At 33.2% G+C, this 16,926-nt stretch overlaps 1 protein-coding gene across 2 annotated transcripts; it reads left to right on the top strand.

The window, feature by feature from the left end:
* Positions 1 to 1,948: 1,948 nt before the first annotated feature.
* On the top strand, positions 1,949 to 12,670 carry LOC148235532 (uncharacterized). Of its 2 annotated transcripts, none has more exons than XM_088184507.1 (6): positions 1,949 to 2,109; positions 6,208 to 6,307; positions 6,372 to 6,468; positions 6,528 to 6,613; positions 11,568 to 11,721; positions 11,783 to 12,670. In XM_088184507.1, exons 2-6 carry the CDS (start codon positions 6,233 to 6,235, stop codon positions 11,944 to 11,946), a joined length of 576 nt encoding a protein of 191 aa, XP_088040633.1. In that variant the 5' UTR covers positions 1,949 to 2,109; positions 6,208 to 6,232; the 3' UTR covers positions 11,947 to 12,670. The 2 variants fall into 2 exon arrangements, with proteins under 2 accessions (XP_088040633.1, XP_088040634.1); XM_088184508.1 differs by having other exon boundaries at positions 1,975 to 2,113.
* The last annotated feature ends 4,256 nt before the right edge of the window (positions 12,671 to 16,926 follow it).

Raw genomic sequence — 16,926 nt, 5'->3', positions numbered from 1 at the left:
TATTTCTAAGACTGTATAGAATAGATTACATATACCGTATATATAGATATTTCTCTTGCTTGTCAATTAAACATATCTGTAACGAACAAAATTATTAACTCCAGATATATCGGTTATAATAAATATCTAATTACAGTTTGATATATTCGAAACTAGTACTAAAATGACAGCAAATTCATGTAAATACATACTATATGTACATTTTTTAAATTAACCATTTGTAGATAATTCAAGAAATAAAAAATGCAGAGAAATCAAAATCAATAAAAAAAGTTTGCGATGCCCGTCCAGAGAAATAGATTTCTTGCTGAAATTTTGTATCTCTATTATTATCTCATGATCGACACAAATAAAAATACATCGTTGCTAAATTTCAACAACTAGCAAAATTCAATGATACGTGATCATTTTCATAGAAAAAAAATACTGAAAAATTTAGATTGAAAAAGACAAAAAGGTAACGTGGATTTAAAAATATGTTAATTAAGAGTTAGTTTAAGAAATTTTAAGTCTAAATATTTTATTATTAATGCCAGCGGTAAACTTCTCCAAAATTAGAAGAGTTTAATTTATTCCAATCGATCCTTTGACCAATACAAATGCTTCGGGGCAGAACTAGAATATTTGTTTTTATCCAATACATATTTTATTGAAAATTCTTAATAAATAAATGCTAAAAATCATTATTTTCCACTCCATGCTGTATTCAGGTGTACATATTTTCTGATGTTTTACCAGTAAGTTAAGCTGCACAAGCAGAAGGATTCCTCCGAAGAAGATCTAGCACAACTGCGTCCTCCAAAGAATCGACGACGGAAGAGCGCGCTTCGCTGACCGCGGCTCCAGATGCCACGTCAGTTGTCCTTAAATGTTGCGTCTTCATTGGCTTATAAACCATTGTTTTGTACTAAACTTCGAGCCAAGTGAGGTGCATCCGTAGGCTGCAGGCGTCATGGAAGTAGATTTTCTCTAGAGTAATAATAGAGTAATAACAATACTAAAACATTCATCTTCAGTATTTCTTGAATATCCATCCATTCCAATCTATCAATCACACTTCTACAACTGTAAATCTATTTTTATTTAAAACTACAGCTCCATTTTTTCGAATAGTCAGCGTATGTAAACAGTGCTCAACGCGTGACAATCACGTGTTCTTCAAAGAAAGCTTTCTAATTGGTTGTTCACTTGAACGGATGCACCCCCGAATACTATTTTAACAGAGTAGTATTGTTTTGTTGTTCGCGAGGTTCGATTGGCATGTGCGTACGGTTGTAGAATTTTTTAAAGTGTAAAAATATCTTCTACGTACACCGTTATTAAAAGTCCTCCAAAAAAACGGACTAAAAGAAATAACATAAATATTTTAGAAAAAAAACATTATTTTAAATATGTGTAAAAGTGAAATTTTGCAAAATCCCAACCTAATTATTGATCAAATTATTGACAAAGTATCAACAAAGGCAGGAGTGTGTAAAAGAACAATTTATAGAATTATTCAAGAATATAAATTTATTATCTAGACCAGCACTGTCAACTGGCGGCCCGCGAAACTTTTTTTGCGACCCACGATCTGTACATTTTACAGCGAAATTTTCATCAAACATTGGGGAGCAAAACTTTGTCAGAATTAATATTTGACGCGACATGTGTGAAAGAAAATAGAAAATTGTGTTCGGAATTAGCCATCATATATTAAAATACGAAAACATTTTTTATAATTCTAAATATTAAAAATACTAATAAAAATTATTTCTAGTTATGTGCTATCGAATGTTTTATGAACGCCGATGTAATTCGGTCATTTGAAACTATAGAAAAACGAAATGCGGCCCAGTCTCGAGTGGCAAAATAAAATCAGGCCGTCCTTGGCCGTGCATGCGGAGTGGGGGTGGGGTGGGGGGACCGAAAAGACTCGATACCGAAATCATTCTAAACTTTTGTTTATGCAAAATAAATATTGGTTATTACAATTGTAGTTAGGGTTTGAGGAGGAGACGGTCAAAAAGGACAAAGGCCGGGCAGAAATAAAAAAAAGCGTATATGGGTCCGCGCTTCGGCGGATTAGTTTGTCTGTGACTACGCTAGTGGAACGTCGCGTCCTTCCGCGTGAGTACGATTACTTCCATCCTATCATATTTACCCGAAAACAACCATAATCGTTCATCGTTCATCGTCCATCGTCAAAGCCGACGCTTCAATGTGCTTACTTATTATTATTGGATAGTTTGATCAGTTTTGAAAAGCAACAGTTATCGAAAAGCTGCGCATGCGCGTCGAATCGCAGCCTGTATTTACTCGACCACCCTGTTGACCTTCCTCTTCGAGCTCGGAAATGATATTGTTAACATTATAGTGTAACGTTGTAATGTGTCGAATCGAGTATAGATGCATCGATGGGCGTAACGAGGCCATTCTTTCAAATAAACGGGTAACCCCCTCCTAAGATTATAAAACAAAATAAAGCTAGGCGTTTTTATTTTGAATCTCGTCATACAGCACGTTGCGAAGTATTATATTATTATTATGAGTTTTTATGGACGGCGACAGACGGTTGTGATTGTTACAAACTATTTATTAGACATACGAAAGTAAGTAAGTAAAATCGGTCTTCATGAAATTCAAGTTCATTTATTTTTGTAAAATGTCGTCGTCTTACTTTGGCGTCTCCGCATCCCTCGTCCTGCAGTTCGCTTTTACTTTGCTGTCTGTTTGAGAAGGCCTTTAATGCATATTTATATAATGTATTACCATTTCTAAGTTGAGCAGACCAGATTTTGAAAATAAAAGATGAAGAGGCCATATTTTTCCTTCGATGAGGATAAACTGCTACGGAAGTTAAAAAAGGTCATCACGGAATTTTTTGTTCGAGAACAAAGAAGTTCAAATTTAAAAGTTAATGGGATATTCACTCGCTGCCGTATGTTCGCACCTAATCTGTAGTTACATCAATACAAATTTAAACAGACTGGGTGCGAACGAACGGTAGCGAGTGAGCATTGATCAGAACAGTGAACACCCCTGGAATAACTCTCGTCAACGAATCTACTAAAAAAATATAATTTTAAATTGTATATAAATAAATGCACCGAAACAGACGTCGTACAATTCCTCCAATAATCTGCTTTGTTATGTTTATGGAGTGTACTGTTCTGTCCAACGCTCACTCGCTACCGCTCGTTCGTACCTAACACGTTTGATTTTTAATACATAATCATGTAGCTACATAGATATTTTTTAAAATTGAAACAGATTAGGTGCGAGAGAGAGTTGATCAGAATGTAATTTATAATTGTGTACGAAAAAATGAATAAATATTTTTTTAGTATAAATTGATAACAGGAAAGTACCGAAAAATTAACTTATTAATTGCTTTATTTAAGCCAAATCTTGATACTTGCTCATATTTAACAGATGCGAAACGTCCATTTCCTGTTCAAACCCAAACCTAATCTAAACAAATTAAACCTTATATTGCTATAATTTTCGCTTAGGTTAAGTTTGTATTTAAACAGCAAATGGACATTCTTACGTAACGTAAATGTTTTTTAAATCTAGAAATAAAAAATTATAATTATAATTTTGATCTTATATGACTCACAGAATGAAAACCACCAATAAAATAATTTTAATATATTTACCAATACAAGTCAAAACATTTGATACATTTTTGTTTTTTAATTCAGAAGTTATCATTTTTTTATAAATCTGTTGCGCTGTTATCAGAAGCCAAGCACACACGCATGGATCTGCTCGTCAGACATCCGGCGGATCCACCCATCGGATCTACCCGTCGTTCGTATTGGTTAAAAGATATCTTTATTAATTTAAATAAGCACCATTGTAATCATTTTTGCTAATAAAGCACATTTGTAGAATTGATAAAAGTTAAATAACTAACTCTGTAAACAATTGTCGCTTAAATATGTAATAATATAATATGTTTGCGGATAGCGCAATATTTCATTGTTCATCTCGTTTAACTTTGTAGGGTCAATTGTACGATGCAGAGTCACGCATTGTAGAATGAGAATAGAACCCTTTCGACTGACCATTGAGGGACTGAATGTCACAGTTCTGTGTTTTTGTTGATTTTTTGCCAATAACACTGCAATATTTTTATGTTTATCTTAGATTTAATGATATTTTTTATAAATCTAAAATTTATACAATCAAACCTTTTAGGCTGGCTCTTTTCCTAGACATTTTAAATATCACGTAACTAAAGCCAAATTGATTACAATAATGATTCAAGTCTCTCGTATATTTATAGTATTGTACAGTAACCTTGACATATCATGCACAAATTACAGCCGCTGCAGACTGGATCTGCTTAAATCATGCAATCACTGTCGTTTGTAACATATATTGCAACAATGCATCAAGTGATCAAGTGGATAAGTGTTTGAAACAAACAGTTTTAGAATCATATTATTGCCCTTTCTTGCTCCTCGACGCTTCTATACTTCTCTCGGTAATGAAATCACCACCCTAATAAGTTTCTACAAAACGCAGAGAGCGTACTTTGGAATCCTATGTTTATTATACATAGTGTTTTATTCCAGTTCTACGTCTGAATTGAACTACCGCTTCTCGGAACGAGATAAAGAACTACTCAGAAAATGATAACTTGCCAATATAAAATTGATAAGAAAAGAATGAGGTTTTGATCCTAGTTTTTAAAAATCGACACTTCCAGCTATCGGCTTCGTCCTCAACGATGCATACGAAAAGAAAGTAAAAAAATAGAAAATTACAAACCATCAACAGGTGTTAAATTATTTTCCTTGTTTTCCAATATGGCTATGGCCTTGTAGCCCCCCCAAATTCTAATATACTCTTCAATATATTCACCAGTGGTGACGTTTATTGACAATTACCCGTCAGTCAGAAATTTTAATATATATAGAAAGCTGGTAATCGTTTTTACCGTAAAAACATTTAATATAATATCAAAATATTATTCAGTCCAGTATGACTAAAACATAATAGATTATTTTAAGTGTGGCGTGTGACAATATTTTGTAATCCGTATATTATTCCAATAATTTGAGTTATTTTTTTTGCTATATAATAAATATAAAGTAAACTCATGTAAGTTTTTTATAAAAATTTATATATTTTTATTTCAAATATTTTGAAATTGCCCGTATAATCTGTGCAATAATTAATACAAGTCGTCTCAAAGATCGGGTTGAACTCTTGAGATTTAGACTGCTTAAATGGACTTGGTCGAAGTGGGAAGGAGGTGCATTCTTAGACTTCTAAAGATCATCTCGTCGTAGTTCTGCTTGTTGCGACTATCTGCATAACGGTGATTCAAAAACTGGTCAAATTTGCAACGTCGTCATTCTATGAAATCTGAAATCTTGGGCTCGTTATCTGTGCACTTATACTTTGTTCATAGGTTTTCTTTGCAACTGCTTTGAAACTGTTAATTGATATCAATTAATTGACTTGACATTTAAATATAAGTTTATTGTACCCAAAACTCCTTTAAACTAATTAAATGTTTTTAATCATAAATTTATTATAATTATTTTTAATATATATTTTGTTAAAGCATAAGTATAAAAACTAATCCTACAGCTGATATCAGCATGTAATTTTACATATAACTATTAATCATATCTTTGTGGCAAAAGTCTTGTGCAATGTTATTATAATATAACTAATTATAAATTCATATTATTATACTCGGGAAATTAAGACAAAGCTATTCTAAAAATCTGTTGGACTCTACTTATTTTTACGAGGAATCTGATATGATATGTCAATGTCTTTTGCGAACTTGATCATGGGTTAAATTTATCTTGGCGTACAACAGCATAACACAAGGCTAAAAAATTCAACGGAATCTTTACTAAAATAATAACTAAATCACCATTTGCAATGGACTGCAATTTAATTATGCTATCGTTATTTATCAATTTCTACACAACCGTTTGACAAATATATCTAAAATTATCTCTTGTTGTTTTCCAGTTTATGTTCTGATATTTTCCTGTAACTGTATACATAATATAATAAAATCAAGGACAGCACAGTAAACTGATAAGATGGGTGTAACAATATTTTTTGAATTATGCAGCAGTTTACTATGCAATATATGCTATTATCATTAACTTACATAGTTTATACTTTATTAATTACTATGTTTCGACCGTACAAAATTAATCTTTATAACCTGGGTATTTTTTTTTTCAGACATTTTCATCCTTAGCCAATCAAGATGGTGTACCTAGACAAGTGCTGCTGCTGCGCCAACCTAAGGACTGGTGCTCTTATTTTGGGATGGCTGGGTTTGGTGAGTGAAACTTTTTTTCTATTCCTCGAAATGATTGTTGTGACTGATTTTTGTTTTGTTTTAGATTGGTGGAATCCTAAGTTGCTTCTCCATATCTTCGAATGAAAATCAATATGATTCTATGCTAGGAGGAAAGGTCGATCATGAGACTAAAGCTAAAAGTTAGTATCTCTTTATATTTTTTCAATATAATATTTTATTAACAAATAACTGTTTTCAGTCATAAACTCGATGTACTGGTCCGCTTTAAGTAACAACATAGTCGGCATTCTGATAAACGCTCTGCTTATATACGGAGCTTACAAGGTAAATATACAATATTTAATATAGTGTAGTGTTGTTGAAAATGCAACATTTAAGACATATGTCTTTGAAGAGGATCAAGTATATGTGCACTATATTGACAATATAGAAAGTAGCGACTAACATGATACTCCACTCACTTTATAGTCGTTCCTATAAGACTTTTAGTAAATTTAGTGAGTGCTGTCGAATTTTCTGATCAAGCTCATCACCTAAAAATTCAATTAAATTAAAATCTGGCGATTGGTGCAGCCAAATTATATTGTTTAATATTCCTAATTTTTTATTTGTAAAAAAAACCTGTACAATTTAGAAGAATGTTTGGGATTGTTGTCTTGTTGAAAAATAAAACCTGGCTTGTTTAAATGTCTGCCTATAAGTAGCACTTGCTAAAATTCTCCAGATTGTGATTTGTATAATTCCGGATGCATAGAAAAAAGTTAAAAGAATTGTTCCACGCTCGCCATTGCATATTTAACAGTATAATGCGTGTCTCTTTTACGACCCTTTGTGTAGAATAAGAAAGAGCGAGTCTAAAAAAACATCCCATAATATTATTATGGCTATTACAGAAAACAGTCTATTCTTTAATTGGGTAACAATTTTTTTTAATAGTTAACATAAATAAGGGTGGATTCTTGACTATCGTTGCAGGTTTTGGTCTTGAACTTTTGACCGGTAGTGTACGTGTAAGTAGTGAGACACCAGACTGAAATTAAAGTCTGTAAATCAGTGACAATCAACCTAAATATTTATCTGTGAGATTAGAAAAATCTAGGAAACTTAATCTGTGATGAAATTATAAATATTTAAATGATTCCCAGCAAAGTAAATTACTTATTAGAGAATATTCAAAAGAAACTTCCCAGATATCTTTACAAAAGGGAGTATAGATCGTATCCATATATTTGTATTCTAGTCTAATTATTTTTAAGTCAATACACAAAACATCGTTTAATATGTGATCGTCACATGCTCTTAAATTTTCTTTACCGGTATGTGAAAGTACACGGCAGTATTGTTTTTTTTGCTCTCGTGGTTAGTATCTTATCGTTATGGCTATATACATTTCATTTATTATAACCATTGCCTTACTCTACATGTATTTCTTAATTTTATTTATAACCTTTTTCTCAGCGATCACATAAAGTCTGCATATATTTGTTTATGTACGCTAACTCTTGAGAGTAAATAGTGTTGCAATACAATTCATTGCATTCTCGGTGTAGCGTGTATTCAAAAAACACTTTGAGTGGGTTACTGTTGACAATCTGTCGATCCTCGACATTGTTGCTGTAGAGTATCCTAGTCCTGATCGCGATTTGACCATTGCGGCCAAGATGTCAGCGCTTAAAAACGCTCACCTTACATGAGCTGACCAGTTTCTCAACGAGCTTGCCGAACACAAAAATGTTTACGGCGATAGCTATGAGGAGCTGGAACAATTTATGTGGGTATCATCATATTTTATCGGTGTGTATCCCATATGAGTGCATGTTTGCCCTAACATGTAGATAAAAATATATGTATGTGGTATGAAATGCTTGAGCTATTTTGTATAAAGGCAATTATTACGCATTTGGTAAACCTGTCTTTATGTTTTTAATTATATTACATCATGATAATTGCCACAAAGATAATGATTAGATAAAAGCCAACATATGGATACACAAGGCTGACGGATTCCGTGCTGAACGCAGAACTCTTTGACGATAGATACACCGTGTTTAGAAGAGATCGATGCAGCAGAGGCGGAGGTGTGCTCTTGGCTGTCTGCACAAATTCAATTCAAGATGCGCATAGGCTTGTGCATCTCGATGCTGACGGAGAACATCTCTGGATCCTCATCGAGACGAAACGAGCTTCAATCGTTATATGCGTGTTATATTTTCTGCCGAATCAATTAAATAAATAATTATAAATTGTGTCAATAATAATTTTGGTGACAAATTAGATCTAATTTATACAAATGTAAATGATGGCATAGTAATTAAGAGCGAATTCGCGTTGGTGTCGGAAGATAATTATCACCCGGCGCTAATGATAAAATTAAATATAAACAAAAATGGCATAATTACGAAAGAGTTGGAATGCGTGAGCGATCGGAATGATTTCGGATAGTCGTTTGGAAATTGTGTAGATTTTGGTTTATTAAATAATTTACTTTTAGGTATGGACTGGAGCCGAGTGGGCGAGTGCGTTGATGTTAAATCTTCCCTAGTGGCCTTCTATGAGGTTCTTTACTGTGCATTCGACCAGCTCTTTATTCAAAAACGCCCTCGAGTGCTTGACGTGTCATATCCTAGATGGTTTTCTCATGAGATCATCTCATTGCTAAAAAGAAAGCACGCCTTTCATAAGTTATGGAAGAGATTGGGACATCCATCTGCTCTCGAGGAATTTCGTTCTTTAAGAGCACGCGTTAAGTGTTTGATAATTTCCTGTCATCGCAATCATTACAAAAGTTGCCAAAAACAAATAATTAATGATCCCAAAGCGTTCTGGAAAATCATTAACACTAAACGCGCTACTCAGTCGACGTCGAAAGTGATGAACCTCGACGATAAAACATTGAACGGTTCACAAAATATTGCTGACGGTTTTGCGCAATATTTTCGTTCTGTTTTCGAGGAATCTTTTTCGCCTTTTGCTCAGTCGCTTCCTTCTTCATGTTCTTGGTCTTCAGTACTGACCATCAAAGAAACTGAGCACTCAGATCTTAAATACGGATTTAATAAATTAAAGACTTCTGGACCTGATTTAATTCCCGATTTTATTTTGAAGGGTTGCAAAGTCAGTCTTGCTGCTCCTCTAAAATGTATTTATGATCTGATTCTCAAAACATCATCATTTCCTGATCTATGGAAATGCACAAAAGTCACCTCTGTTCATAAAAAGGGTGACAAATTATGTATAAAGAATTATAGACCAGTCGCAGTGTTGTCAGCTCCTGCTAAATTATTTGAAATAATTATTCATAAATATATATAATCACTTTCGGCAAGTTTTGCTAGGCCAACAGCACGGGTTTCGTCCTGCCCGTTCCACTGTTACTAACCTTCTGTCGTTCACCAAAACGGTGACAACTTCTTTCGATACAGGAATTCATGTAGACGTCGTGTATACAGATTTTGAGAAAGCCTTTGACAAAGTTTGTCATAGGTTATTATTAAAAATATTGTCGAACCTCGGTTGCTCGGATAATTTAACTCGGTTATTCTCGAGTTATTTAAGCAATCGTAGATAGTTTGTAATCTATGGTGGCCGATTGTCAAAAGAATATTTTACCCCTTCGGGGGTTCCTCAAGGATCCAATCTAGGACCTCTGCTTTTTGTGTTATTTATTAATGACATAAATACAGCAATTAAAAATTCAAGTTTTCTTCTGTACGCAGATGATTTAAAATTATATAAATGCATTCAATCTGTTGTGGACTCTTTCTCTCTACAAAGTGATTTAGACTCTCTGTGGAGATGGGCTTCCGTTAACCGTCTGCCCTTTAGTGTCGGAAAGTGCCATACTGTGTCATTTTCTCGATCTCATTCGCTATCAGCTTATTTCTACCATCTCGGTGGTAACATTTTAACTAGAGAAACTTCCACTAAAGATCTTGGAATCACTTTCGAGAGCAAATGGAGGTTCTCTCTACACATACACGACGTCTGTGATAAATCTTCCAAGATGCTCGGCTTTGTTATGAGGAATGCCTTTCACTTTGACGGTCCGTCAGTTATTCGCATCCTCTATGACACCTTAGTTCGTAGCATTCTTGAATCGGGATCTATAATTTGGAATCCCGGAATAGCCAAATATTCCCTTTTAGTGGAAAAAATTCAGAAAAGGTATTTAAGATACCTTTACAAAAGGACATTTGGTTATTATCCGTACTTATATCCCAGCGCCTTTCTTTTAGGAGCGTTGGGATATGATTCGCTGAGTTCTCGCAGAAAGCTGTATGTCGCTAAGCATTTTTTTCAAATTACTAAAAGGTGCTGTCGACAATCCAGCTATTCTCGAGGAATTCCAGTTTTGGGTTCCGGAACATTTTCGAGAATCACGATCGACACCTCTTTTGATGACCGTTAGGGCTAGGACATCGCACTTGCCGACTCGCCTATAGCTGTGGACATCCGGCTCCTTAATACGCTGGCATTACATATTGACTTATTTAATGTTAACTGTTTTCCACTATTCTTTTTCTTTTCTTCATATAGTATTTTATAACATGCAATGTATTTATTGATCGCCCTACGCACTTGAGATGTGCATTCTCCATTGGGATCACAATATTCCATAATATTTAAAAATTTGTCAAGGTGCGTGAAGGCTTCATTCATATTTTTCATTGCTAAAGAGTTTTCCAAAATAAACATGTCTCATCTACATTAAATATTTGGCTAGAGGAATATTCTCCATCTTCAATAATTTTGGATAATTAGTAAATATATTCTTTTGCAGCATCTATCCGCATCAGCCGATTCTCCAGTAAATTTAATATTATGAAAAGAATACCTCATTTTAAAATTGTAAAACCAACCGTTACTTGCTTAAAAAACTGTGATAAAATCTTTTTTTTAATCTATCCTTCCAATCTTTGTGCAAACTAAGAGCTTTTGCTTGAATAATTGAAATACTCAGAGGGACATTTTTTGATGTTGGTCAGAACGTCTAATAATTTCCATCTTTGTCTCGAATCGTGTTAAGTTTATGATTCCTTGATTTCTTTTTGTTCGTATCAACACTGAAGTTTTTCCGTTTCTCACTCATGTTTATAATATTTTTTTTAAGAAAATGTGCGAATTGTGCGAAAGTCGAGGGCAGCCTGTATACGTTTTTTTATGTTTTATAAATTTAAAATTTGTTTTCGACCATCGTGGCGCATTAGGGTAACCTGTTAGGCCACGATGGTCTTAATTTAATCTAAAAATTAAAAATATTGATTTTCTATTGTTTCAGAATAACCGTGTATTCGTGCTACCCTGGCTTATAATGGGCGGAATCTCCCTCACTGTCGTATCCCTATTGATCCTTATCATAGCCATATTATGTTTCGTATACGAAATAGCTGTCGTCGGCGCCATAATCCTCGGCATTGGTGCATTATACATAGGTAATTAAATCGCTGATTTATTGTTATCACCGTCCAAACTCACTCTTTTGTTCGTTTTCAGCATTTGCCACTTATATATTCATCTGTGTGTTGAGCTTCTACCAATTCCTAACTGAAGAAGAAAGACGAGGAATGCAACCGCAGGCAGAGGAGCTCGGATTCATTCCTCCGATGCAGGGCGCCACAGCTCCTCATGAATCCAAATCTGCATACAAACCTTATTAAATATATCTTTTGCGTTTGTTCTCTAACGTAACTCGCTTATACGTACTCTTAAGTCGTAACACTCTATACATTTTTATATTGTTAATTTTGTAAGTGTAAGTGTTCTATGTCGTTAATGTGATATTTGCGAGATTAGCATTTTAAGTTTTTCATTGAAACTATTTTATCTTGATCTGTTCCTCTGTTTAAGTAATTTTAAGACAAATAATTACTACAAACTGCCTTTATTGTAATGTTAAAATAGCTCTATATAAAACTTTTTCTCTCAAGAATAATTATTTTTATACATAAATGTATAAAAAAGTTATTCTATAGTTTTGTTAATTTTAATTAATATTTTTTTATATTATATCCAATGGTTCTATAGTTTTTTTACATTGTGTACGAGATGCACGTTGACATTTTTTAATTACAATTCTAAAACCTTGCAAAAAAGTAAGTAAAATTTATTATTGTCAGTTTTAAATTTAAAAATACTCTAATTTACCATATATTTTTATAAAATATAACCTAGATCTAAAGATTTTTTTCAAATTGTAACTTGTACTATATTTTTTGTACTCTTTAAAATACGAGAATATTTTACTGAATTAAATTGAGTAATATTAAAATATAACGTATTTTCGAACCACAAAGTATACATAAATGCCATGTAATTAGGAAAGTATTTGCTATACCGCCTTGAATTTGTGTCAATATTGTTAATAAATACATTTCTTTCAAATTTTATTCACATTGAACATTTTTAGATATAAAATACAAATAATTATTATAGACAATTTTCCTTAAAACATTTCACTGGGATTTCCCGCGGGTACGATGCTTAGAATACATAATTGCTTTGAAGTCAATCCTTAAATTCTATTATTTAATTGAAACAACGGTTCATACAAATGTTAGCTTATCAATCACATATAAAAATTCACTATCTCGATTTTGATTTTGCTTTAATTTGTTATAGTAACAAAACGACGTGACTTACACAATTGAAAACTTCTGTTTCACTATGTATGCTTAATCATGATAAATATGTATGTATGTATATACACATATCTATTCTCAAACCGAATGCTCTCCTTGGTCTCCTAAGGGTTGTTTCGTTAAACTCGGTGTACCTTCTCTTGGTTTGAGTGGCTGAGTGATCTCTCGTTATTCTTAGTCAGAAGTGAAATAGTAGTTCGGTAGAATTTCCTGACGGAATGATTGAATGGTAGTTTTCTGGCTATCCCTGAGAAAAGCACGTCGTCCCTTCCATGCCTCAACCATTTCTTCTTGAGTAGTGTAGATGAAATTGTATGCTACTGTATTGTGATAAACACTTTTATTAAAATAATGTTTATATTTATTATTAACGTACAAGTTTTGGGCTATATATAACATATGAACATATAAAACAGTTTTTATTTTAGAAATAAAGAAAATTGGAAATAACACAGAGCAAGGCAAGGATTATAATAAATAGAACATACAGTAGACCCCCTAATAACACGGTAAATTGGAGACGTGCTATTTGGATACCCGTTACTTTATGTGTGAGCAAGCCAAAGGGAGGATATTTCAGCACACATGGCTGATTCGTACGTATGTATTGCAAAAAATATTACGAGTATTTTCTAGACCCCCAACTACACGCACCCAAATAACACGTTCCAAATTCACCGTGTTATTGGGGGATCTACTGTATATAACTACAATAATAGTGAAAGGGGTGATAAAATAAATATTTCGACTACTGTCGGAGACGTATTTAGATGAAAAGGGGCTCTAGGCCAGTGGTCGGTTAAACGGGGTAAATTACCCCAAATCCCTATTTAAGTCTAAATACTGGAACCAATTGCCAATACACTTCAATTTACAATTAACTTTTATATATATTTTTTTCCTTAGCTCTTATGGCAAATTAAAATAAAATAATTTCTACTTTTTTGAATTTGGAAAAAAATGTTAGCAAGAATTATACACTTCTGACTTACATATATTGTACACGCGGATGTTTCTTTTACTTCACCGTGTGCTGAAGGATTATATTTGTTTTGATTACTTTTTTTATCTATCAAGAAAAAGAGTAAACCAGGAAAAGTTTCTCAATTACGGGTTTACACAAATAGAAGACAGAAGAATAATGAAACCACAGTGTGTTATCTATTTAAAAATACTGACCCACGTTTATCTTTCAACCTGCGGGAATACTTTGTAAATTTCTGTTAAAAGACAAAGACTGGACAACAACATGAGAGTTACATTCGATCAACGCTCAGCATCAAAAGCTAGCTTTGAAGTGGCTTGGTCGATTGCCCGGAATAAGAAACCATATACTATTGGTGACGATTTGATTAAACCAGCAGCATTAAAAGCGGCAGAGTTAACTTTTGGTCAGAAATTATTTTTCAATAAAAGAAAGGTGGATATTTTGCTATTCAGCTAGATTCTTTAATTCCCAGCATTTATTCGCTACAACGTTTACATGCAATTGTAGAGGAATTATTGTTTTGTTCTCCTCTCGAGTTGCAATCTCTTGGAATTGATGTCTACAATAAAGTTCTTTAATAATGTTTATTTAAAGTGGAAAGACTGCATTACTGTATCTAAGTGAGGTCATGCTAGTGGATTTTCGGGTTCGTGAGAGAAAATAATCCAAAAATTTAAATTAATTACCGTATGATTCATCGCCGGTTATTGCTTGTTAAACATTTGGAACCTTCACTGGAAGTCATCAAGGCTGTCATTGTTGGACATCAAAGGACTTTTTCGTAAATTATTTACAGGCAGTGAGGCTGAATATACAGAACTACTTTATCATACAGAAATGAGACAAATGTTCTGAGCCGAGTGTGGGCTCTCAAAACTAAACTTGAAATTGTCATGATTGATCAAAAAAATGTTGTTGCACATAAGTTTACAAACACTTCCTGGATTGTACGTGCTGCATATTTAACTAATATATTTGCGTATGTGAACGCATTAGACAAATAATTGCAAGAAAAAACATAAATATAATTTCAGCCAGAGAAAATATTTCAGCGTTTTTATCAAAGTTACTATCTATGTTTTTAAAAGATTTTGAAAATATTACTTATGACAATATGAAGGAAACTGTTATAAAGTCTTACCAAACTCAAAGATTAGATTACTTTCCAGATCTTGATTCACATAATGTCAGTTGGATTGTAGATCCTGAAATTACTGATTTATCAGAAGAGTCTCAAGGATTGGCAGAGGCACTTCTTGAACTTCGGTCCAATAATGAAGCACAAACAAACCAGATCTGTCATTTTTTGGGGTGGTAATCAAAAAGTTGTTGTCTTTTGCAACAAGTTACCTTAGCTAACAAGGATTTTCCACTCTTTAGAACAAGTAGGAACGCTCGTTACCGTTCGTTCCCACTGCATCGGCTCCGACACGATTTATTTACTTGTAACATTTGTACATCGCATGTAAATAAATAATGAATAGTTCAAATCATAAATTTTACTAACATCTGTCAGATAAATTATATTTTCACTGCTAAAAATATATGTCTACCAGTGAAAATGTATTCCACTTTGATTTCACTGAAATGACATATTTAAAAAAAATATTTTCGGTTTAGATTCGAAACTGTTTTTTTTATTTTTTTTTTAAATACAACTTGAGAATTTCTTGTTTAAAATAAGGGACGGCATTTCAGCTTTTTTCAGAGAGCGTGGCAAAAGTTGCCCCGTTTTTAGTATTATTTCGATTTCATTAGGATTTATAGTATTTCATTAAATGACATGTATTTTTCTGGCCAAATTCAATGGGGGGAAATGCCACCATCTGGCCCCCTTAAATGACGTCCCTGCTAACAATAATTACGTCCTTAACTTTCTTTACCATGAATTTCTATACTGATTGATATAAGCATGTAAAAATGTCATCTAGAGATCAAATTATTTTGATTATTCATCTCGGCTGGAGGCCCTAGGTTTCAGCCTATAGATAAATCCGGCCTTGACTATCGTACTTAAGAGAAGAACAAACTGTATATTTATATATAGCGATACATCCCTCCGTGCGACCGACTAATCACATGGCCAAAAATTAAGAGCACGTGTATATGATAAGTAATTAGGACAGTAACTGCTCTACCGCCTTCGATGTTTAATTATATGTTTTAATAAATATTTATCCCTTAAATATGAGTAGTGTTTTATTTACATATCAGAACAGTTCACTAGGATTTCCCGAGAACACTTTACTCGGGGACATTTTATATATTAGATAATTGCTTTGACGATGGATCCGGTCAATCCTATAAATCCCATTATTTAATTGAAGCGACCGTTCATAGTCCGTTCGTAGTCCTATTAGGTTACTCGTTTTATAAATCAGTTACGGCGCAACAGCAGTCTTGAGAAACAAGAAGTAACAAATTGTATGTCTAAAGAAAAACGTGACTGCTTTAAATACCTTAAAAAATTATTAAATTATTATTAATAATATTAATAAATCATAAAAATTATTCATTAACCACACTAGCATTGGTCAGTTTTTCCTATATGGTTTCTTATAGATTACTGTTTTTATAAGGATGTTATCGTATTGCAATTTACCACATATACATATTACCATATGTGTATTATTCGACTTTGTGTTTTTTTATAAAATCAAGCTAAATAGATTCCTGCTCCTAATAGTAAATATTTACACAACAAATGGGCGTAGATGAACGAAACGAACAAAAAAATTCATCCTCGTCTCCCGCTTTTAACTCATAAGCGTCGCGAAACGAATATTTTCATCTCTTGCCAACAAAAACAATGTCACTAAAATTTCATTCAGTAAGAATGTTTAAATAAAGGAGGTTAACCTAAGGAAAACGAATAAACTACTGAATTTTTAATTGGCAATCAAACAACGGTACTTTATCAAACAGAAACACGAGAGAAACATCACATGAGAAACACCCAAGTATTTTAACTCAAAATGGCCACACTCATTAAAACCACTATCGAAAATGTT

The sequence above is a fragment of the Plectrocnemia conspersa genome, unplaced genomic scaffold (assembly GCF_051122295.1).
Source record: "Plectrocnemia conspersa isolate PC_06_02 unplaced genomic scaffold, ASM5112229v1 ptg000004l, whole genome shotgun sequence".
In the NCBI taxonomy this organism is placed as follows: Eukaryota; Metazoa; Arthropoda; class Insecta; order Trichoptera; family Polycentropodidae; genus Plectrocnemia; species Plectrocnemia conspersa.
This window is presented reverse-complemented; position numbering and strand designations above follow the sequence as displayed.

What these genes read in the sequence shown, in the direction of transcription:
- LOC148235532 (XM_088184507.1), top strand. Translation starts at nt 6,233, where the DNA reads ATGGTGTACCTAGACAAGTGCTGCTGCTGCGCCAACCTAAGGACTGGT. An exon ending in TTTTGGGATGGCTGGGTTTG is followed by an intron (nt 6,308 to 6,371) that starts GTGAGTGAAACT and finishes GTTTTGTTTTAG; the next exon opens with ATTGGTGGAATCCTAAGTTG. An exon ending in TTATATACGGAGCTTACAAG is followed by an intron (nt 6,614 to 11,567) that starts GTAAATATACAA and finishes CTATTGTTTCAG; the next exon opens with AATAACCGTGTATTCGTGCT.